This window comes from Chiloscyllium plagiosum, unplaced genomic scaffold, assembly GCF_037043375.1.
Source record: "Chiloscyllium plagiosum isolate Xiang-an unplaced genomic scaffold, Cpla_swu_hap1 HiC_scaffold_11, whole genome shotgun sequence".
Taxonomy (NCBI): domain Eukaryota; kingdom Metazoa; phylum Chordata; class Chondrichthyes; order Orectolobiformes; family Hemiscylliidae; genus Chiloscyllium; species Chiloscyllium plagiosum.
Window position 1 is genome coordinate 49806734 of NW_028270149.1, and position 25064 is coordinate 49831797.

Consider the following 25064-nt stretch of genomic DNA (forward strand, 5'->3'; position numbering starts at 1 on the left):
ATCTGTGACTGAATTCCAGTCAACTTAAGCTGCATTTCAGATGGGTTGGACTTTTCTTCACATGGTTACATAAGAGCCTCAACTCACAATCATTTGTATTAATGGGTAGGGGTTTTGTTCATGTGGAGAGCTCAACATGCTAAGTGTAGTGTGTTTCTGATTTTTAAAAAGATTTGTAGCTCAGGTTGAGGGTCAGGTTGTAAACTTGCTCGCTGAGCTGCCAGGTTTGTTCTCAGACATTTCATCACCATAACATCATCAGTAAGCCTCCGTTAAAATGCTGGTGTGCTATCCTGCTTTCTTTTAATGTGTCTTGGTCTGTTAAGGTGGGTGATATCATTTCCAATTCTTTTTCTCATAGGTTGGTAAATCAAGTCCAAATCAATGTGTTTATTGATGGAGTTCCAGTTTGAATACCAGGCCTTTAGGAATTCCTGTGCATGTCTCTGTTTAGCCTGTCCTAGGATGGATGTGTTGGCCAGTGGTGTCTTTCTTCGTCTGTATGTAAGAATATTAGTGATAGCTGGTCATGTCCTTCTGCTTTGCAACAAACACTACATTGGACAGACAGGCAGGAAACTAGCCACCAGGATACACGAGCACCAAGTAGCCACCTATCAATAGTATCCTTAAACACAGACGAAGAAGGACACCACTTTGACTGGGACAACACATCCATTCTAGGACAGGCTAAACAGAGACACGCACAGGAATTCCTAGAGGCCTAGCATTCAAACTGGAATTCCATCAATAAATACATTGATTTGGACCCCATTAACCAACCTCTGAGAAAAAGAACCGAAAATGATGTCACCCATCTCAAGAGACCAAGACATATAAATAGAAAGCAAGACAGAACACCAGCGCTTCACCAGAGGCTCTCTGATGATGTTATGGTAACAAAACACCTGAGAACAAACCTACCAGTTCAGTGAGCAATCTTACAAGCTGTAGTGTGTTTCCGTGTGAGGTCCTGGTATGGAAGTACGTGGACCTTGTTCAGAAGCACTCAGTCATTGGCCATATCAGTATTGGGGTTGAGAGAAATCCATCGATAACCACCCAACTTCCTTTTCTGGTAATGCTTCCCCAATCAACCCCTGCCCACCATAACTCACCTACTCCTGGTCACTCTTGATTCCAAGGCCTCCTGTAGGTGGAGTACTAGCAGCAGCCAGTACCACCCCAGTGGTGTTGCAGGTCTTGTTGACATGTGCCCCAAACGAGATAGACCTTCTCGGAATGAGGAATCATGGAGGTCAAAACGATTTCATCCAATATCATTTAGGGGAAAAAGAAAACAAAAGAATGAAGGAAGAACTTGCATTCAGATGAATGAACATCTTTATGTGAACTCAGGATGTTCCAAACCAAAACATACTTTTGTACTGTCATCAATCTTCCAGTTTCTATACAGCCAGATCCCACAAATAGAAACATGACAATGCACAGATAATATATATAAGAGAAATAAATTTTGGTAAGGGAACTAGAAAGCTTCCATGAGCCTCTTCCAAATATTACCCCTTCAACTGATGGAACAGACAGGACCTGCTTTTCATGTCTCATTCCAAACATGCCACCTTCAATGTTCCAATGTCACTGTTCAATGCTTTTTTTCAGAAAATGTAACAATTATATTTCCTACCATTCTGTTTCTTTTAGAGTGACATTCTGGCATCAAAGTACATTGGAAATAAACAGGCCTGATCTACAGTCATGAGAAATTGACCCTGAATGCGTTGTCTCCCAGGAGGATAACATTCTCACTAACCCTACTGCTTTTGTCTCACATGCTTCCATTTGTAATTAATTACAGATGCCAGATGATCTGTTTGGAAAGAGCCACATTCTGATTTCAAGGCGATTTCACATGGCTACATCAAATTCGTCTTTTCATTTAACCAGTTGTTTATTTTGTTTCATACAGCCTTTGAAAAATCTCAGTCATTTTAACCTTCTCGAAACATCCAATTCACAAAGCTTTCAATATTGCTTAGAAGTACAGTCACTTGTGCAATTTCAGTCTACATTTTGTTTGTGTACCACGAACTGGCAGACAACAGGTTGAATTTAGCTTAGCTCACAAGGCTACTCAGAGTTCACCTCAGGAATTTGTACAAATTCAGCTAAGACAATACTGCCAAACACTAAACTCACTGTTGATTTAGTATTGAGGGGAAAGATTTCCCTCCATTATTTAATGATATCTGATACCCGAATATTATAAATAAGATTTATTGTAGCATAAAGCCTTCATTTTGGTTATTTTATATTTAAAATATTTGAAATTCTTCAGTTTTGATGAGCAATACTAGTCCATGTGCATTACTGTTCCAAATCCACAGTGCTGTTTACCCTTCATCTCCAGGAATTCTTACTATATTTAAAGTCTCCTACTTCCAAGGAAGGAAGTCCAATCATCTCTGCAGACTTTTGTTAGCATCATTGTCAATGCCTTGGAATGACAGTAAGGGACATGGGGGCTACAGTAATCATTAACCAGAAGCTTAAGTAAACCAGCCACATCAACATTGTGGTTACTCAAGCTGGACAGAGGCTTAATACTCTAAACTGTGTGTGTCACTAACAAGACATCTTTATCAACTGCCAAACTCATGTTAAGGATTTAATGGAATTTTCAGCACTCACTTAGACAAATGTATCCACAACAGCAGATTGACACCTGAAATCATTCAGGATAGAGTGATTGTCTTGGTTACACCTCTGCATTGGATTCAACCTACACTCTGTACTATTGGTACACTGTGGCTGTGGGATAAACCACCTATAGGATGCACTGTGATAATTCACTTACATTTCCTAGGATTTCTTCTACTGAGAAGGATAACATGAGTGTTATCACAAGGTCAACGTTCTTCAAAATTCCCCTTCACGTCACACACCCTCCTGATATGAGCAAGATCACAAATCTGATAACACTGTACATTAATCTAATAGAAATCCCTTCCCAACAAAGTTACCATATAGATTTCTGCAGTTCATCTGCAGTTCACCTTCATCACCTTGTCACAGCAAGTAGGGATAGATATAAAGATGTGAATACAAGCAAAATACTTCAGATGCTGGATATATGAAAAAAAACAAAGTGCTGAAAAAACACAAAATGGTAGTTCTGTAAAGGTCTCTTACTCTCCACAGATCAGCTGAGTTTCTGCAAAAGCACACATGATTGTTCTTAAGAGTGAATGAAAGCTTCAAAAGTGAATAATGTCAAAATATGTTAAAAGTTGTTGAAAAATGTCAATATATTCTGTAGGGAGAGCAAAATAATTTGCCAAGTACAAATTTCTATTTTGTTTTAATTAGTTCTTGGAATGTGTCCAAATTTTAGCCTTAAAATCTGCTTTTATGTATGACCTGACTGGAAACAATTTTCATGTGGATTTTAATTATGAACATTCTCTTGGGGAGGAATTCAACTTGGGTTATTGTTTTTTTCTTTGCTGTGGTTGTCAGGAAGTTCTGAAGTTTTACATTTTATACAGCTCCAGAAAATTCTAAACATCTAAGGAAAGCTGATCTAATTCAGAATGTTCCCAGTCTCTTAGATTCATGCATTCAGTCCGTGTTTTAACAACTACTTAATTGCGCAGAGATTTTTCACCTAATCTTGACAATGATGCTAACAAAAGTCTGCAGAGATGATTGGACTTCCTTCCTTGGAAGTAGGAGACTTTAAATATAGTAAGAAGTTCATTGCTTCCAGTTACTAATAACTGATAAAATCTTGCCTTTCCAGATGGGCCAAAAAGGAGAAAATCTTTCCGGCGAAAGAAAGATGCTCTTTCCAAGGAGAAAAAAGATAAAGGTAGGGAAAGCTTTCCAACATTCAAGAAATCTTGATCAAGTTTTCAAATGTTTAAATAAACCCTTCCATTTCGAACAATCTGGGTAGGCCCAACCAATCTGTGCTGGAGTTGCCTACCTGGAAAATGAACAGATTAAATCATGTTTATCTTACCTGTTGCAATATCTCTTTATCTCTCTTTCATTCATCCATCTATTCCAATCTAATCTTGAATTATCTCTTTGATATAGATTTTGCACACCTGCTTGAACATATGAACTAGGAGCAGGAGTAGGCCATCTGGTCCTTTGAGCCTGTTCCACTATTCAATAAGATCATGGCTGATCTTTTCATGGACTCAGCTCCACTTACCCACCCTCTCACCATAACCCTTAATTCCTTTACTGATCAAAAAATTATCTATTTTAGCTTTAAAAACATTCAATGAGGAAGCCTTAACTACTTCACTGGGCAGAGAATTCTACAGACTCTCAACCCTAATTTTGAGGATATGCCCTCTTGTTCTAGTTTCACCCACCAGTGGAAACATCCTCCCTGCTTCCATCTTATCGATTCCGTATGTAATATTTTGTTTCTGGAAGCTGCCCCCCACCAATCCACCCCTCCCCCCAACCCCAGCCCCCGCCCCCGCCCCACCATTCTTTTAAATTCCAATGAATATAATCCCAGTCTACTCAGTCTCTTTTCATAGGCCAACCCTCTCAACTCCAGAATCAACCCAGTGATTATCCCCTGCACCCCTTCCAATGCCAGTTCATCCTTTCTCAAGTAAAGACACCAAACCTGCATGCAGTACCCCAGGTGTGGCCTTGCCAGCACCTTAAACAACTACAATATAACCTCCCTGCTTTTAAACTCAATCCCTCTAGCAATGAAAGACAACATTCCATTTACCTTCTAAATTACCTGTTGCACCTGCAAACCAGCCTTCTGTGATCCATGCACAAGGACACCCGCGTCTCTCTGCAAAGCAGTAGGCTGCATTTTTAATGGTTCAAATAGTCCTTTTTTCTGTTATTCCTACCAAAATGGATGACTTCACATTTATCAACATTATTCATAATCTGCCAGATCTTCGCCCACTCACTTAAACTGTCTATACCTCTCTGCAAAGTTTCATAGTCCTCTGCGCACTTTGCTTTAGCACTAACCCTTGGTGTCACCCACAAATGTAGATACACTACGTGTGGTCCCCATGTCCAAAACATCGATGTAAATTGTAAACAATTGTGGTCCCAATACTGATCCCTAAGGCACACACTAGTCACTGAACACCAACCAGAAAAGCACTCATTTATCCCCACTCTTTGCTTCCAGTTAGCTAACTAATCCTCTATTCATGCTAATACATTCCCCATAATGCCATGCACTTTATCCTATCCAGTAGCCTTTTGTGTGGCACCTTGTCTAATTCCTTTTGAAAATCTAGGTACAGCACACCTACTGGGTTCCCATTGTCCACTGTCCTCAAAATGTCTTCATAGAATTCCAGTAAATTTATTAAACATGACCTGCCTTACTTTGAAAGATTTCCACTGTTCATCAACTCTCCCACTATATAATCTTTGCAACCAGTCTACTTTAGCCAACTATTCCCTCATCCTATTGTAGTCTCCTTTGTTTAATCACAGGACCCTGGTATTGTATTTTATGTTCTCACTTTCCATCTGTATTCTAAATTCAACCATATTGTGATCGCTCCTTCCAAGAGGATCCCTAACTATGAGATCATTAATTATTCCTATCTCATTACACAAGATGAGATTGAGGATAGCTTTCTCCCTCGTCGGTTCCATTACATACTGTTCAAGCAAACTATGGCGGATACGTTCAATGAACTCCTCAAGGCTGCCTTGACCTACCTGGTTCGACCAGTTGACATATAGATTAAAATCCCCTATGATAATTGCTGTACCATTTTTACAGGCATTAGTTATTTCTTTGTTTATGGCTTGCCCCAGTGTGATGCTATGATTTGGTGGCCTACGGACTATACCTACCAATGACTTTTCTTCTTAGAATTTCTAAATTCCACCTAAATGGATTCAACCTTATTCTCCAATGAACTTATATCATCTCCTAACACTGCTCTGATGTCGTCTTTAAATATCAGAGCTACATCACCTCCCTTACTTTCCTGTCTGTCTTTCCAAATAGTCTGATACCCCTGGATATTTTAATCCCAGTCATGACCATCCTGCAACCATGTCTCCGCAATGGCTACAAAATTATACTCATTCGCAATGATTTGTGCCGTTAACTGATCTACCTTGTTTCAAATGCTATGAGTATTCAGGTACAGTGTCTTTCTGCTAATTTTCATACCTTCTTTTTGAATTCTAACATCTCCATGAATAATAACTCCTGAGTTTTCCTTCTTTTTAATTTGTTTCATAGTCTTTAATGTAGTTAAACCCTCCTGCACACGTTAACCTGCAGGTTTCTTTTCTATTTACCATTATACTTACTGCCATTTCCCCTTTCCCTTCCCCCCAACTCAATAGTTTAAAGTCCTAGTGACCATCCTATTTATCCCTTTCACTAAAATATTGGTTCCAGATTGGTTCAAGTGGAGACCATTCCATCAATAAGATCCCTCTTGTTCCAAAACTGATGCCAATGCCCTGTGAAATGGAACCCCTCTTTCCCACACCATACCCTTAGCCATGTGTCTACTTCCCTAATTTTCTTATCCCTAAGACAATTTGCACGTGACTCGGGTGGTAATCTGGAGATTATAACTCTTGAGGAGCTGTTCCTCAATTTTGGTCCTAGTGCTTGATAATCCCCCAAACAAGCCCTCCTTCCTAGCCTTGCCTAAGTTGTTTGTCCCAACATGGACTGCAAAAACTGGATCCTCGCCCTCCCACTCCAATATCCTTTCAAGCAGGTCAGAGATGTCCTGAGCACTGGCACCAGGCAGGCAACATATCATGCAGGACTCACGATCCTTCTTTTAAAGGATACCATCTATCCCCCAATTATAGAGTCCCCTACAACTACCACTTGTTTTTTTGCTCCCTCTTGAATGGTCTCCTGCACCATAGTGCTGTTGTCAGCTTGTTCAACCTCCATAGAGACCTTTTTGTTATCCACATAGGGAGCAAGTACCTCAAACCTGTTGGGCAAGATCAAGGGTTGAGCCTCCTTCATTCCTGAATTCAGGACCCCCCTACCTGGTGCACATGCAATCACACCCTGCAGTCCCTGATCACTGACTGAACTTGAAGTACTTAATCAGGTGTGACTGCCTCCTGAAACAAAGCATCCATGTACTTCTCCTCCTCCTGGATGTGATGCAGTATTTGAAGCTCAGATTCCACCTCATCAGCCCTGAGCTGAAGTTCCTCGAGCAAACAACACTTGCTGCAGATGTGGTCCCTGCAGCTCGCAATGGGAACTGCCAACTCCCACATCATACTGCTACAGCATATCACCTGCCCAGCTATCTCTACCTAGTTGATTATTGAGGTTGGGTAAAGTTTGTAAAATGCAACATGTGGCCTACATGCCATTTATCCCATTCAACCATTCACAGCTAGCCTCCCATTTAACAGGAACATACAGCTGTCAGGTAGCTCAGTCACCCTTGCAGCTATAAGAGGTCTATTCAAGGTCTATTTAATGCCTTGCCTCATTCCCATTATTATTGTACCTGCTGCAAGTGGATAAACAAAGCAATTAGTCTGAATCACACCTCAACAAGGTCAGTTAGCCCTTAAATTTCTACAGCCTGGCCTCTATAACTTCCTTTTCCATGGGAACTGTCTATAACCCCAGCAGCAGCACCTGCTTGAACAAAACACTGCTGACCATTCAGATTATCTGACAACTCTATAAGATAGGTTGAAATCATGCCCTATGCCAAGTACAAAATGGCTGCCTATTGTGGTTAGATTCTTGATCAGCTGTTTGGCTTGGTTGGAGTGGGACTGGCATGAGAAACATAGCATCGTGTGAAATGCAACCATTTATTACTGCCTCAACTATTAGTGTTGGAAGTGATTTTATAACCTCAGCCTCATAATAATTTCCAGCTGTGGCTGAGTGGCTCTGTTGTTCTTTCAGAGTTAGAAGGTTGCCAATTTCAAACCCAATGCTAGAAATCTGGGTACAAAATGTAGGCTGTTGTGCCAGTGCAGTACTGAGGAAGTGTTGTGTTTCGAGGCGGCCATCTCCATTGAGGACTTGAACTGAGACCTGATCTGACTTGTCCTTCAAGGCAATGAAATATTCAGACAGACTTTTTTTGAAGAAAAATTGAAACATTCTCCTGGTGTCCTGGCTAATATTTATCCTCAACAAATAACCTAAAAGCTAATTATCTGGTTATTATCAAGTTGCTCTTTCTGGGTTCTTGCTGATAGTACAGTGGCACTTGTGTTTTATATACATTACAACAATGATTATATGTCAACCATACCCCATTGGTTATTTAGTCTTCGGAACGTTCTGATGTTGTGAAAGGTCCTACATAAACACAAATATTTATGTTTCTGCACAAAGAAATTTTGCTCCTTCACTGAGATATGTCTTTTGCATTTAATATTACATTTATGGTTATTAATGTTAAATCCTGTTAGATGCAAAAATAAAAGGAGGCAAGGATAAAAGGTTTTCAATTGGAGTCATAGAGTCATACAGCATAGAAACTGACCCTTTAGTCCAACTAATCCTCACTGACCATGTCCCCAAACTAAACTAATCTCACCTGCATGCATTTGGCCCATAACCCTCCAAAACTTTCCTATTCATGTAATTATCCAAATGTCTTTTAAATGTTGTGACTGTACCTGCATCCATCACTTCCTCTGGTAGTTCATTCCACACAAAAAAACATTCTCTATGTAAAAAAACTTTCCCCTTGTGTCTTTTTCAAACTTTCTCCTCTCACATTTAAAATATGTCCCCTAGTTTTAAATTCCTCCATGCCAGGGAAAAGATCCTTGTTAATCACCTTACCTATGCTGCTCATGATTTTATAAACCTTTATAATGTCACCCTCAATCTCCTACATTCCAGAAAGTCCCAGCCTCCCCTTCAACTAAACCCTCCATTAAAGGCAACATCCTGGTAAATATTTTCTGAAATCTTTCCAGCTTAATAATATCCTTCCTCGAGCAAGACAACCAGAAATGCACACTGTACTCCAGAAGAGACCACACCAATATCCTGTATAATGTCAATGTGACCCAATTCCTATTCTCAATGGTCTGAGCAATGAAGGCAACCATTCTAAACATCTTCTACCTGTGACACAAATTTGAAAGAATTATGTATCTGGACCCCTAGGTCTCTCTGTTCTATAACATTATCCAGGGCCCTGCCATTAATTGTATAAGTTCTGCCCTTGATTGTTTTACAAAAATGCAATACTTCACATTTATCCAAATTAAACTCCATCCACTGCTCCTCAGCCCATTGGCCCACTTGATGAAGATTTTTTTTAGTCGTAGATAACCTTCTTCATTGACCACTATGCCACCATTTTTGATGGCATCTGTAAATTTACTAACCATGCCTCCTATGTTTTCATCCAAATCATTCATATAAATGACAAACAAAAGTGGGCCCAGTACCGATCCATGTGGAACACTGCTAGTCACAGACCTCCAGTTTACAAAACAACCCTCCACGACTACGCTCTTGATCCTTCATATTTAGAGTCTTGAATTGAAAATCTGAGTTTTTGTTTCTTCAGTCAATGCAGCTTACAAGTTGCTATGATAAGTATGTTTGAGGTTATGAAAAGATCACATTGCAGGTGGAAGCAATCCTTCTAATGGTTAATGGATCAGGAATTTTGTGCTCCCCTTTTATCTTTGATTAAGTGCTTTTACCATGATTTTATCCTAACCCTAATAAGCCAAATATATCATGTGTCACTTGAATTTCAGAGGATCATCATTTTTAATCCTCTTCTCTACTGCAATTTTTTCATTAATTGGGCTTCTGCACTCCATTATGTGTTTGCTTGATCCACCTCTGTGTCATTGTTCTCTAATGTTCCATTCTGTCCAATCCTCCCAACATAAGCATCAAACCCTCTGCAATTGCTTTTCCTGGCATGACTACATGACTCCACCATGACCTTTTCCTACTATTGGTACCACATTCCAGTATGATCATCAAATTTCTGAATGTTAGTGTGTACAACTACTTATGCAAAATCAAACCCAACATCATCAACTAAATTCTCCTGGTGCTCTGAATTGACAAGAATAATATTATCCTATTTGCCTTTCATCAGAAATATCATGGCTTGGATCTTCGCCCAGTTCCTTTTCACTTCTGCATGCTTGAGCTAAACATGACCGTGTATGCCACTATGCTTTACCAAACTTTGAGCTGATCTTCAGATCATATTTTTCAATCAACAATATCCCCCAGCACACTCCCTGCAGTTTCAGCTTTCTGCAGCTTTCTTCCATGACCTGCATAAACACCAGCACATTCAATGCATTATGAAAGGATATGCTAGTTGTGATGGTCCATTTCCAAAGGTTATCCTTTGCTCACAATGCTCACAAAAGATTTGAATATATTGGGAGTTCTTAGACAGAAATTTTGGTGCATCTTGAATCAATTGATCCCAGTTAAAATGGTAATAACCTAGGGAAGATGATGACAAAAAAACATAGTGCAGTTGATCCGTATAAAGCAAACCATTACTAGAAAATATAAAGGAGGATAAAATGGGACAAACCCATGATCCTCTCCTGGCTAAAAGTCGACAGCACCACTTGTTGGCTCATACAAAGAATGGTCAGTTGGTCAATATGCTAGAGGAGCTTGAGGAATGGCATCCAGGCATGGATCATAAACCTTAAGAGAGAATAAAATAGGAGCCTGTTTTGTCAAATGATTGCTGATGTGGAATTTCTCTAAACACTATGTACACAAAAAACGCATTTCTGGTCAAGGTCGACTACAGATGAATTTCAGTCTCACTTGTAAAATTATTACCCTCGATGCTGTTGATTCCAACTTTTCTGCATGCCTTTGCAATTTACAAGTTTGGCATCATTGCAAGAGAATTAAATATTTGACTCAAGATTAAAATCCTGTCTGACAACTGCAGTTATAAATATTTTTGCATTAATTATAAAGGCTGCTGTTGCCTTTCCTGGCTGAAAATCTGTAATGACTGCTCTGTAAGATTTCTTCTATGCAACTGTAAATATATCAACCAATCTTTACACCAAAATGCTTTCAAAATACTGCAACATCCCCACTGAAATTTCAATTTAAATTTTAACTAGTAATTGACAGCAATATACAGATAACATTATTATTCCAGATGTGCACCTCATGAATCAATTTTAATCCCATACTTTGCAAACATTTCCTCTCCTTCATTCCTTTTTTTATGCAATCAAATTGAAGAACATTCCATTGTACTGACTGTTACTAAGACTAAAGAAAATAACAGTACAAGGCTAAATGAAATTCTTAAAGACTCCAAACCAGCAACTTCTTTTTCAGATCCATCATGATCATAAATAAAGATTGTCCTGTTGTAAAGAAGCAGTTTAAGTTGAATTAGTTCTCTTTCTGGTTATGTACTTTTATTCTGCTATTAATACTGCAACGAATGTCAATATTGCTTATTGGCCATGTGAGAAGGAAATGTGAGATGGTCAAGAGGTGTATATATATTTTTAAATTTTCTTTTTTTTTCTTCTTTTCTTTTTCTTTTTTTAGTGTGGTAGTGCTTATTTTATCCCCAACACCCATGGTGTGTGTGTGCAGGTGTGAGACACAGTGAAAGACACAAAGTGCACAAATCTTTATTCAATTTCCACCACCAGGAAGATAGGAAAACACCCGGGTGGCCTGTGACAAACACTGCCCTTCACATCAAAGGGCAGTGCTGTGTGATCAAAACAGTGAGGGGGAGGATAGGGACTAAATCAAAATAGAATTGGAGGAGGAAATAATGCACTCCACTCCCTGAACAACTCCAGGGTGTTGGTCGACACCGCGTGCTCCTTCTCCAAGGACACCCGGGCTCTAACCTAGGTCAAGAGGTGTATTGGAGAAGAGGTAATTGAGCTCCACTGATGGCAATTAAAGACAAAAAGCACCTTTTTAAAAGAGATGACAAAGATCAAGGAAACTTTCCAAGGGCGGGCTGACGACTTAAGTTTAGAGAGTGAACCCAAACTTCCAGAATCAGTGTTAGAGCTTTTGATGCAGTCGGTGGACAGGAGAAGAGGCTTTTTATTTCTTAATCTGCCAAGTCTGCATTTGTACACAACCCTTGGCTCTGTAAATCTTCTGCCATGACTGCTCAGACAAGCAGCTGTGTGAAGCAACACTTACAATGAGGGTCAGTTGCTTGTTTTCAAAGAGTGCAACAGTTCTAGGTTTGAAAACAATTCCTTCCCCATTTCTGTCCAAAATAAGAAGTGTAGAAGAGTAAAATACAGTCTTTACAGCTGAATCAATAACCCCATGATTACTTTTTAATTTAAATCTTCCCGTTCATACAGGGATGCGTGGGGCCAGAAAAGAGTCTCTACTGTCAAGCATAAGGCATGAGAAATTCATTAATTCAATGAAATATTCTCATGATCTTTAAATATGCCTGTTGTGAGTTGATATAAAAAATCTCACAAGCACTGATGAGAGCAAAGAGCCATAGAAACCAATGAAAAATTCTTTGGCTCATACCTAAGGGTGAATACAAGAACATATGCTAAGAAATAGGACCAGACATAAGTCATTCACCTCTCAAGCCTGTCTATCCCTTCTATAGCACCACAACTATAAGATATAGAAGCAGAGTTAGACTATTTGGCTCGTTGCATCTGCTCCATCATTTGATCATGTGTTTCTTAACCCCATTCTTCTACCTTCTCCCCACAGCCCTTAATCCTCTTATTAATCAAGAATCCATCAAAACCTGTCTTAAATAATGACCTGGCCTCCACATCCTTCTGTGACAATGAGTTACACAGAGTAACCACTCTCTGGCTGAAGAAATTCCACAGTTCAGATCTACAACATCATCTTGGGGCTCACACCCTGGACAGTGGCCTCCTGCATTCTTCCTCCAAGCAGAACAGCACTGGATACATCAGCCTCACTCCAAAATCATGATACATCTCAAAGTCAATTAGAATATAGTTCACCACTTCAACGCTGCACTTTTGAGCTCACCAACACCTTTCATTGTAATTCAGCTGACAGGCCAACTTGTACACAGGGACGAGTATTTTTTCATGCATTGGAACAGAATGAATCATAGTGCTCTGTCAGGGGTCTGGTCACTCATCAGAACTGGCATTTCAAGTCAATCAGGGGCACAGGTCAGTTCTGTGGTCTATTCATTGAAAAAAGGGGACTTATCAGGGGGCCATTTTTCTGCTTGTCAAGTTAAGGATCAGAGATAGCATACTTGAATGGAGATGGGAAGAGCAGCTCAACACATACATGTAGGGGATAATAGTGCATTGGAGGATACAGATACAGCAGGAGTTGCAGGGTAGGTGCATTGTCACTGGTTTGATGGTGGTGTAATGCATTAAATTGTTGACATAACTGAGCTGTAGGTTTGGAATTTGGGAAATATGGAAAGATGAAGACATCAATGAAAGTGTTGGGTAAACTTAGAGCTGATGAGATTAACAAGGATTACATAGAAGAAAATAAAGATGGTGGAATCACTGAGATTATCCCACAGTCTGCAATACTCTATGTTACCTTCCATCCTCAGCCAAATTGCAAATGTGCAATGGAAATGAAAAATAGTTCTGACCACAACCAGAATGAGTTAAAAAAAGTTACTTTCTGTTTGAACATTTAGGATCTTCTTATGGGTGATGAGGTCTTTCAAGATGCATTAATCAACACATACACAGTATAGATTTAAGATATTTGTAATCATTCAATTCTGCATTTGGAATGTGAGCAGTAGCCAATTCAGTTGAATAGCAATCCTGGCCACAAGCAACTTTGGTACCAAAAGTGATCATAGTCACCTCTGTGAAGGAATAATAATTATAGGAAACCTCACCTGAAGGTCATAATTTACAAATACAGTCCACAGTGACACAGAGCCAATTTCCTCTAATCTTGAACTGTACATGTTTAATGACATACTGTGATATTCTATGCTACTTTTCTTTGGGGGGGGGGGGGAGGGTGTTGTAGTGTGCAGTTGAGAAGAGACAAGGTTTGACTAATCCAAGCATGCTTATGGTCTCCGAATACAGTTTGACAATACAACATGTGCTGCGTACATCAGCATAATGTCCACTATGGCAAAGGTTCATTTAGACTCATTCCATAGCCCTCCTTCTCTGAGTTCTCCATGTCTCACTTTATAATGACTTTAGTAAAAATGTCATCTGATGTAAATGTTGACTGCTCTCTTTACTATGGAACTGTTTCATTTCTGATATTCTGCACATGGTACACTGGAACCTGTAAGGTTCTCATTTGCAATTAGTTATTTTGTGATCTTGAAGCGGTTCGAATTGCTAACAAACCCCTGTTACTGGACACTGGACTTATTTAGTGGATGTGAAATGAAGAGACAGTAGACAGATGTTTAAGGGCAGAAGAATATTTGCAATTGTTTAACATACAAAGGGTAATAATAATGCAAAAAATACGTAATGCAATAATCATGGAAATAAACACAATTAATATAGTACTTTAAAATACACTATTAACTAGTGTTAGAGCATTATCCTACTGGCACACATCAAACAACAATGTTTAATTTCAGACTCTTAATCAGATATCCCAGCCATAGGGTCCTAATGCACTGTCACTACCTGCCTTCTCCTCCCTGCTAGCTAGGTCAGAACTTTGGGGTCTTGGGGTTTATGCTCACCACTCAGAACGCAGTTTTGAATTGCACCTACTTGTTCTGGCTTGCCGTACCCAGAGCTTGGGTGAAGACTTCAGACGACGTAGGCTTTTCAAGTTTGGGTTGAATCTGTTGATGCAGTAAGGTGCATTTTGGATCTATTGGGTAAGTGCTTAAAAATGTGTTGCTGGAAAAGCGCAGCAGGTCAGGCAGCATCAAAGGAGAAGGAGAATCGACGTTTCGGGCATAACCCCTACAGTACCTAGTTTTCTCTACTTTTGCTCATTTGGTGAGCTTGATTTTCACCTCGGGTTGTGTCTGAGAACCTGTGGTATTGGTCAAGTCAGACATTGTTTCAAGTTCTTGGTTATTAGTTCTGATGGTTGTGTGTGGTTGTTGTTCTTGCCATTACAGTTCTCTGTTTGGAAAAGATCTGTGTTTGAAATCTCTTATTCAAATTTCGATTGATTGGCTTCCCCTCCTCGGGTGTCCTTTGTTCCGATGAGGTCTTTGGTTTGCCTTCTCTGTTTTTGGTTCTTGGTTCAGCCTCGATGGTTCTTGAATCCGAAGCTACTTGTGAGGAAGCTGTTCGTACAGGAGCTTTTTGTTGGAAAAGGCCCCTCAGGTGAAATCAGGGATGCCACTTTTGTCTTAATGTTCTCTTCTAAAGTTAATAGGCTTTTAGATGGTTGGAATACTCGTGGACAGCACGGTGGCTCAGTGGTTAGCTCTGCCTCACAGCACCTGGGTTCGATTCCCGCCTGTCTGTGTGGAGTTTGCACATTCTCCCCATGTCTACGTGGGTTTCCTCCGGGTGCTCTGGTTTCCTCTCACAACCCAAAGATGTGCAGGCCAGGTGAATTGTCCGTGCTAAATTGGCCACAGTGTTAGGTGCGTTAGTCAGGGGTAAATATTGGATAGGGGAATGGGTTTGGATGGGTTTCTCTTCGGAGGGGCGGTGTGGACTTGTTGGGCCATGGGCCTGTTTCCACACTGCAGAGAATCTAATCTAATCTATCTGTATTAGAATACATGTGAATGGTTTTGATCAAGATTGAATGTCAAATATCTCTGTAGGCCCTATATTCTTTGCGCTGTGTAGGCTGAGGTGCAAAAGCTGTCTTGGACTAGGGTCTGTTGGTTTTTGTCAATTTTTCTTTTAGTCAAGACTCTGCATTCTGGCCCAGGGGTGACACTTGAATAGTTGCCTGTGATTACTTTTAATTTACAGGGATGACTATGTGGTAAGGTTCTTGCCTCACAATTACAACCTTTTGTGGAAAATTTTGATTTTTCTTTCCTCTCTCAATGACAAAAGTCTAATTTTTCCATTCTTGCCACATTTTGTCAACTGACGTGCCATTGCCTGGGCTTTTCAGGGGTGCAGGAGAACCTGACTAAGTCTCCTGGGAATCTTGCCTCTCTCTCAGATTCTAAAAGGCTCAGCCTTTCCCTACCTACATCCTGAAGATCTCATCGAATTGGATGAAGCTTAAACTTTACAGAACCATCATCTGTTGCAATATTCCTGTTTATCTACAGTCACAGTCTAGATTAGAGTGGTACTGGAAAAGCACAGCAGGTCAGGCAGCATCCGAGGAGCAGGAAAATCGATGTTTCGGGCAAAAACCCTATCTACAGTCACATATTGGCCAGACCAAGTGGCATTGTATATTTTTTCTTCCCTCTCTGTGATGTTTTTGGATTGCTAATCATCTCTCTCTCTCTCTCTCTCTCTCTCTCTCTCTCTCTCTCTCTCTCATTTCCCTCTTCATCTCCTCTGATATTTCTCTTACCCTGAGCTCTTAGTTATTCATTCTTGGAATGTGAGGGTTACTGTGACAGACCATTATTCATTATCAATGTCTAACAGTCCTGGAACACATAATGGAGGTTTATCTTTTTGGATCAGAGTAATCTGGATGCTTTAGATGCAGCCACAATGCTGCAAAGGTGAGAAGTCAGGGAGTTGATGCCAATGACAGGAAAGGAAGGAATGGTAATGTGATTGCAAGTCAGGGTTGCATTGGAAACCTGACAGGATACATGGAGAGGGATAGAACAGACAATATGGGAAAGTATTTAATTGGGGGAGGAGGAATTACAATGCTATTAGGCAGGAACTGGGACATCTAAATTGTGAACAGAAGTTCTCAGGGAAATGCACAACAGGAATGTGGACATTGTTTAGGAAGCACTTGCTGATAGCACAAGTCCTATTGAATTCTTTGAGGATGTGAAAAAACACATCAATGAAGGTAATGCAGTGGATGTGGTGTACATGGATTTTAGCAAGGTGTTTGATAAAGTTCCGCATGGTAGGCTCATTCAGAAAGTAAGGAGTCATGGGATACAGGGAAATGTGGCTGTCTGGATACAGAATTGGCTAGGCTATAGAAGACAGAGGGTGGTAGTAGATGGAAAGTATTCAGCCTGGAGGTTGGTGACCAGTGGTGTTCCACAGGGATCGGGTTCTGAGACCTCTGCTCTTTGTGATTTTTATAAATGATTTGGATGAGGAAGTGGGAGGGTGGGTTAGTAAGGTTGCCGATGATACGAAGGTTGATGGAGTTGTGGATTGTATGGAGGGCTGTTGTAGATTGCAATGAAATTATTACAGTGGAAGATGTGCTCAGTATAAAGTTGGACTTTGTTTCCACAAAGACTGTATGGTAGTCATTGTTACCAATATTGTCAAAGGCAGATTCCCTCATGAGCTGTAGGCTGGTGAAGACGTGGCCACATAGGTTTCTCTCCCTCTTTTTGGTTCTCTCTCAACCTGTCACAGACCCAGTATGGCAAATATTTGCTTAGGGATTTGACCAGCTTAATTAGTAGTTCTGGCACTTTGCCTTTCTTGGCAATAGAATTTGAAGATTACATCCAGAGTACAGTCCGTGTTTCTTCTCACTCAGTGTTTCTTCTAAGCAGTGCTGAAAATGAAATACTGAGAGGCAACAACAGACAAAGATTAACAGCAGGTTTATTGCTGTTGGTTGGCTTGGTGCTAAAGGACTTAATGTAATCTGGATGTTGAGGACTTCCAAGGCAATTCTCTCCTGACTGTATGTCACTCAGTTGCCCCGTGTGATAGTCCTGTCGAGTTGGTGAAGAATCCGGGACATTGGTGTAATGTATTATTTAGTGACCTTGACCATGTCAAGATATTGCCTGACTAGTCTGTGGTGCAGCTTTCCCAATTTTGGCTCCGGTTCTCAGCTGTCAGTAAGGAGAATTTTGCAGCATGTTTCCATTTGTCCTTTTCAATGTATGGATCAAGACTAGGTGATTTGTCAGGTCTTAATCTATTTTGTCTTTTCTGGAATGGTTTAATTCATCTCATTGCCTTGTTCGGATATTTCAGAAGATAGTTAAATGTCAACCACATTGAGTGTGTCTCGAGCCCTATGTAGGCCAAACCAGATACAGACAGTGGATTTTCTTCCCTAAAGCGGACTAAATTAGTTTTTAATGATGATTACTAAATTAGATCTTCATTCCAGGTGAATTTCATTGAAATACTACAAGCTGGGATGGTGGAATTTGACATATTTCCAGATCTCTGGATAACTAGTCCAGTAATGTTACAATAAAGCAAGTATCACCCTGTTGTGTTCCTTTTTCTCTTCATCTTTATGGTGAATGACATGTGGTTTAGAGAGAAAAGAGCTACCAATGACTGCAGATTGGACTTTCAATTGGGGTTGTCTTCTTCAGACATCTTTTCCTTTCCTCCACCTAACATTTATAGTTCACCCCAATTCCCTCACTGCCATTGTTTCTACTGCAGTGTCCCACTCTCCATTCAAAGTGTTACAAGCTTCTCAACCCAGGGAGTACTGCCACCTTTTCACTTCTTAAAAAAAAGTTGCATAAAAGTACAGAACTTAGCATATGTATCATGTCATTCTTGTCTTGCACTCATTTGGATAAATTCAAGAATGCTAAATTTCAAATGATGACAACAATATTTTATGATAGGAGTAACGGGTATGGACTGGTTGGCAAGTAAACTCTGATTGGCAAAAGCTTTGCCGTTGAAAAGATGATGTGAAACTATAGGTTCCCAAGCTCCCGAGTAATTCAGAATGGTGCAAGGTTTAAAAGTATTGCACTTGTTTGCAGAGAATGGGTTTTATTGTATGAATGTATGCCACTTTGAGCAGTGTGAGCCATGTTATGAGCTTGACTGATTATTTTTAATTGGTATGAATGTAACTATTACATACCCAGGCATGTTCAGCAAGTGCACTGAAATTCATACATGTTGTTGATCTGTCCTATAGTTGGTAGATTGACTTTTGAACTGGTGACAGCAGCCTCCTCCTGAAAAATGACACTTGCGTAATGACTACATTGTAGCAACTGAAATGGCTTGCTTAACCTGTTGTCCAAATTGTTAAGATACTTTGCTTTTCCAGGGTAATTTGATGTAGACCAGTTTCAGCTCTAAAAGTGGATGTTATAATTTCAGTGGCTACGTGAAGGTTGTACATTCCAGCAATTGATTGATTGAATCAGAAGGCATGCCATTTTCTTTGTTTCCAATAAGCAGAATACAGGTTATAAGCACCCAGCCCTTGCTTGTAAAACACACACATCTATTGTTAGATGTGACTGCCTGTTTGGGCAACACTTGCTGAATAATACCAAATATAAATAGCTACATTTACAACCAATTTAGAACAATCAGTCAAACTCATAAACTACATTCTTGGACATCCCAAGTTCATGTACAAAAGCAGCTACAGAAACTAGAAGTGAATGCATTGGCTGATTGGTATGTGTGGATCCTCGAAAATGCTGCATGCAGTGTAGTTTAGAGGGAATGCGAATCATTTATACTGTCAGAAGTTACATGCATTCATGTGCAAACAAAAGCAATATACTAAATCCTTTCAATGCACTTATTGTGAATTACCCTAGAGATTGAGAAACCTATAAGCTCCCATTTGGGCGGCATGGTGGCACAGTGGTTAGCACTGCTGCCTCACAGCGCCATAGACCTGGGTTCAAATCCTGCCTGGGCAACTGTCTGTGTGGAGTTTGCACATTCTTCCTGTATCTGCGTGGGTTTCCTCCCACAGTCTAAAGATGTGCAGGTTAGGTGAATTGGCCATGCGAAATTGCCCGTAGTGTTAGGTGAAGGGGTAAATGTAGGGAAATGAGTCTGGGTGGGTTGCTCTTCGGAGGGTCAGTGTGAACTTGTTGGGCCGAAGGGCCTGTTTCCACACTGTAAGTAATCTAATTACTTTCTTCATGGTAATGCTTTAGCCAATCAGAATAAACTTGTCAACCAATTAGCACTCTTTCTTCTCATTGTATCAATTGTAATCATTTGACGTTCTTGTGTTCGCCCTGACCATAAATAATCCAAGTACTTACTTCCATCTTCCACTACTGTCACTCACTAGATTTTTCAACCACCATCATTTATACCCATTCCCACTTTCTACCCTAAGTTCCCAAAGGTTAAAGATCCCACTCAAAATTGAAATAAAAAATTGCAGAATATTTGTGTCACTAGCAAAGTCAGCATGTATTGCTGTCGTTAATTGCCTTTAGAAAGGTGATGTCGAGTCACCTTAAATACAACTGTGTAACAAAGGATAGCAAATGTTGTCCCTTTATTCAAGAAGGGGAGTAGACACAATCTTGGTAATTACAGACCAGTGAGCCTTTCTTCTGATGTGGGTAAAGTGTTGGAAAAGGTTATAAGAGATAGGAATTATAATCATCTAGAGAGGAATAAGTTGATTAAGGATAGTCAACACAGTTTTGTGAAGGGTAGGTCGTGCTTCACAAATCTTATTGAGTTCTTTGAGATGGTAACCATACAGGTGGATGAGGGTAAAGCGGTTGATGTGGTGTATATGGATTTCAGTAAGGCATTTGATAAGGCTCCCCATGGTAGGCTATTGGACAGAATACAGAGGTATGGGATTGAGGGTGATTTGGCCGTTTGGATCAGATATTGGCTAGCTGTAAGAGGACAGAGGGTGATGGTTGATGGGCAATTTTTATCCTGGAGTTCAGTTGCTAGTCGTGTACTGCAAGGATCTGTTTTGGGGCCACTAGATGAAGGATGGGTTAGTAAATTTGTGGATGACACTAAGGTCAGTGGAGTTGTGGGAGTGTGGAAGGATGGTTGCAGAATACAGAGGGACATAGATAAGCTGCAGAGCTGGGCTGAGATGTGGCAAATGGAGTTTAATGTGGAAAAGTGTGAGGTGATTCACTTTGGAAGGAGCAACAGGAATAAAGAGTACTGGGCTAATGGTAAGATTCCTGGTGGTGTAGATGAACAGAAAGATCTTGTTGTACATATACATAGATCACAAAAAGTTGCCACTCAGGTTGATAGGCTTGTTAAGAAGGCATATGGTGAATTAGTTTTTATTGGTGGATGGATTGAGTTTGGAGCCATGAGGTCATACTGCAGCTGTACAAAATGCTGGTGCGGCCACACTTGGAGTATTGCGTACAGTTCTGGTCACCGCATTATAGGAAGGACGTGGAAGCTTTGGAAAGGGTACAGAGGAGATTTACTAGGATGTTGCCTGGTGTGGAGGGCAGGGCTTATAAAGAAAGGCTGAGGAACTTAAGGCTGTTTTCGTTAGAGAGAAGAAGGTTGAAAGTTGACTTAATTGAAACACATAAGATAATCAGAGGGTTAGATAGGGTGGACAGTGATAGCCTTTTCTCTTGTATGGTGCTGGCTAGTACAAGGAGGCATAGCTTTAAATTGAGGGCTGATAGATATAGGACAGATGTCAGAGGTAGTTTCTTTACTCAGAGAGGAGTAGGGACATGGAATGCATTGCCTGCAACAGTAGTAGACTCGTCACCTTTAAGGATATTTAAACGGTCATTGGATAAACATATGGATGAAATTAGAATAGTGTAGGATATAAAGGCTTCAGATTGGTTCCACAGGTTGGCGCAACATCAAGGGCCAAAGGGTTGTACTGCACTGCAATGATCTATGTTCTGTGTAACTTCTCCATATCATTTGAAGGGGCAGGTAAGAATCAATTCAGTTGCTGTGAGTCTGAAATCATTTGGCCAAATTGGGTAAGGCATTGGATTTCCTTTCACAAAACTAATTGACAGCCAGATGGTTTTTATGTCATTCTCATAGTTTGATGGTCACCAACACAGAAATTAACTTCAGAGGGATATTAACTTCAACCAGGTTGACTCGTCCCAAACTACAGTTTGTTCTAATATAAGGCAATAGTTCCGTCTCCGTGCAATCCCGCATTATAAGAAAATTGCATAATAACACTATTTAAACCAATGGGACGAAATCACGTTACAGCCATTACAGGTAAGGAAAGTTCACATTCTACAAATAATGGTTAAAATTCTTCATTCGCATTGAAGAAATCCACGTTATAGCAGAACCGACTGCATCTTAGGTGCTTGATTCAGAAAAGATTAATTTTCTTTAAAATTCATGTTCAATTTTAAATCAATTTAATGGAATAAAGAAAGCTTCCTTTCCACCATTTGTTGCATGTCTCACTTTTTTCTCGTTAATCAAGAAACTTCCCGAACTCAGCCTTTTTTAAGAACCCTGAAAATGAATGTGACAGAGTATCAAAAGAAGTTTCACAATAAGATCTTGCTCCACTGTGCTGCAGGACAATGATAAACAGGACAGAACAGGATTAGCTTAAGTCAAGAATATATTTTAAAAGATTGATTTAAATAATTTAAGACTAGATTTACTAGTCTGTGTTATTTTAATGACAACTGTGAAATAAATTAATTATTGGGTTAAAATAATGCCTTTAAGAAAATATAGGTATTCAGTAATCATTGAATGCCATTGCTGGCTTCATTCTGAAGTGCTGTTTACTTTACAGGCACTGGAATGGCTGTGCTGATATATTTATTGTAAATCCTGCAATACCTAATGAAAAATATCAAAAAAAAACTGCTGCTGTTCAGTTTACATGAAAAATTTGAAAGTCTGAATTCAAAAGCTATTAGATGATAGGCAGATTTAAGAGGTGGAAAAGAGACATAGGCCTGGGTAGTAGACAGTAATGCTTTCAAAAGACAAGAGTAAATAGATAACAAGCTTGAAAATCATAAAGCATGCTATGGTGTAATTGACTACTAGCCAATTGACCTCCTATCAAAATCTTAATCAAGTGAATGTGGAAATATGTAGACTTTAGATAAAAGTTTAAGATATCTAACCGAGCATTGTTCCTTTCCTTTTGCAGAATCGTATCCTTTAGGGTTTGGGATTCCTTTATCACAAGTCATCCTCAATGACCGTGCATGTAAGAAAAAGCAAGACGCAATGAAGGAAGGCCGCAGAGACTGCCTTGACTTGGAGTCAACAGTAATGAGATTTCGGGCTGAGAAGCAACATAAACATTTATATGACAGTGATGCATTCCTGTCAGAAATAGTAAATGAACCCCTCTCTCCAACTTTTCTGGATAATCTTTCTCGAGGCCACAGACGGGTACGTTACTTTTCTAATGTGAGAAGCCAATTTGGATAAGTTAATAAATATTCATTGTGAATGGATGATAAGTATGCCACAAAATGATACAGAATAGTTTTAGATAATTCCTGATGATTGTAAAAACTTGTTGAGCACTGAAATGTTTATGTTCATTAAGATTTTTGAAAATATTTAATCTTTATTGGACCTAACTGCTGAATGAAGACACAATGGTCACAGTGGCCAGTTGATCCAAATGTTCATTTAGCCATACATCTACTACCACTGTTTACATTAACCTAAAGCCAATTCCTGAAATTTTCAAGGTTTTGCATCATGCAACTCTTCTCAATCCTCTTAATCTATTATTGATTGTTTGCATGTACCTGAAACTCTTACACACCCTAAAGTCCCTATCTTATTGAGTTCTCACTACAATTTTGACTTGAAGATTCCCCAGATTTAGCTCAAGTTTCAGATCGTCCACTTGCTGCTAACCACTCCACTTGATCTATTTGTAACATAAATCAAGACACCTTTTTCAACAGTCCCAGTAACATGCCTTATCATTCACAAGAATCCCAGCTCCACTTACACGATCAGTGATGCAACAAGGATTCTTGCAATCTTTCTTTTTTTGCTGTTTTATTTAAAGCAAGTATCTGGATTTCATTAGGAGTTTCTAGTTATATTCCAGACTAATGTATTGTTACACCCCTATAGTCTTAAGTCACTCAGCTGGAATGTGGAATAAATTTTGTTTTTCAGGGTGCGGTGTCTGTTGACTCCATCACTGACCTAGACGACAACCAGTCACGGTTGCTGGAAGCCCTTCAGCTCTCTCTGCCTTTGGAACTGGAAAGGAAAAGTGTAAGAAAGGCTAAAAAGAAGCTCAGCCTGAACCCCATATTCCGGCAGGTCCCCAGAATAGTGCAGCAATGCTGTCAGCATATTGAAAAATATGGTAAGCAGCAATAAACATTTACATTTCTATTAAAGTAAATACATAGTTTTCTAAACAACAAAAAAATCATTCATTGGGGAACATTGGCTGGGTCAGCATTTATTGCCAAATTGGACAGAGAGCAGTGAAGATTGTTGTGAGTTTGGAGTCACGTGTACACCAGACCAGGTAAGGATAGCAGATTTTCTTCCCTAAAGAATGTTCATGAATTAAATGGATATTCATATGGCAGTCAGCAATGGTTACATGGTAACCATTAGACTAGCTTTTTAAAAGAAATTCTTGATCCTTGCCATGATAGGATTAGAACCCTTGTCCTAAATCATTAGCATGGTATTCAAGATTACTAATTCAGTGACATTACACTATACCACCACCTCTCTCCACAGTTTTGTGCTAACAGAAATGTTCCAGTGCTATTTTGACTGATGATTACTGTCCTTAGTGTATGATATATGGTCATTTGGGAGGTGCGTGTATGGAATGAGCTGCCAGAGGAGGTGGTGGAGGCTGGTAGAATTACAACATTTAAAAGGCATCAGAATGGGTACGTGAGTAGGAAGGGTTTGGAGGGATATGGGCCAAATGCTGGCAAATGGGACTGGCTTAATTTAGGATGTTTGGTCAGCATGAAAAAGTTGTACCGAAGTGTCTGTTTCCTTGCTGTACATTTCTATGACTCTATTTGGTTGATATACTTTTGGTTGCAGTGTGTTTACTATGTATGGAGGTGTGAGATTAAGATGTCTCAGTGAAAAGTCAGAGAGACTAAATGAATATTAATGAGGTGAAATGTCAATACATGAAAATAGATAGGCATCCTCCTGCTCACTGACAAGAAATGCTCAACACTTAGTTCCTTTGACAGCAATAAGCTCCTTGCTGGTCATCTTATGTGAGTTTCCCAACTTTCAGTCCATGACTCATGTCATTCACGGTCTTCAAAGATCCTGCCTTCTGATTTCATAAATTCAGTTGG

General features: G+C 39.8%; 1 protein-coding gene across 4 annotated transcripts in view; it reads left to right on the plus strand.

Moving 5' to 3' along the window:
- arhgap36 (Rho GTPase activating protein 36) overlaps positions 1–25064 on the plus strand; it is a 217779-nt gene that overhangs the window by 152469 nt on the left and 40246 nt on the right. For all 4 annotated transcript variants that reach the window (XM_043704710.2, XM_043704709.2, XM_087992042.1 and 1 more), the window contains 3 exons: positions 3764–3832; positions 22892–23139; positions 23890–24085. In XM_043704710.2, the coding sequence (XP_043560645.2) occupies positions 3764–3832; positions 22892–23139; positions 23890–24085 (513 nt within the window). The remainder of the gene's footprint in view (positions 1–3763; positions 3833–22891; positions 23140–23889; positions 24086–25064) is intronic.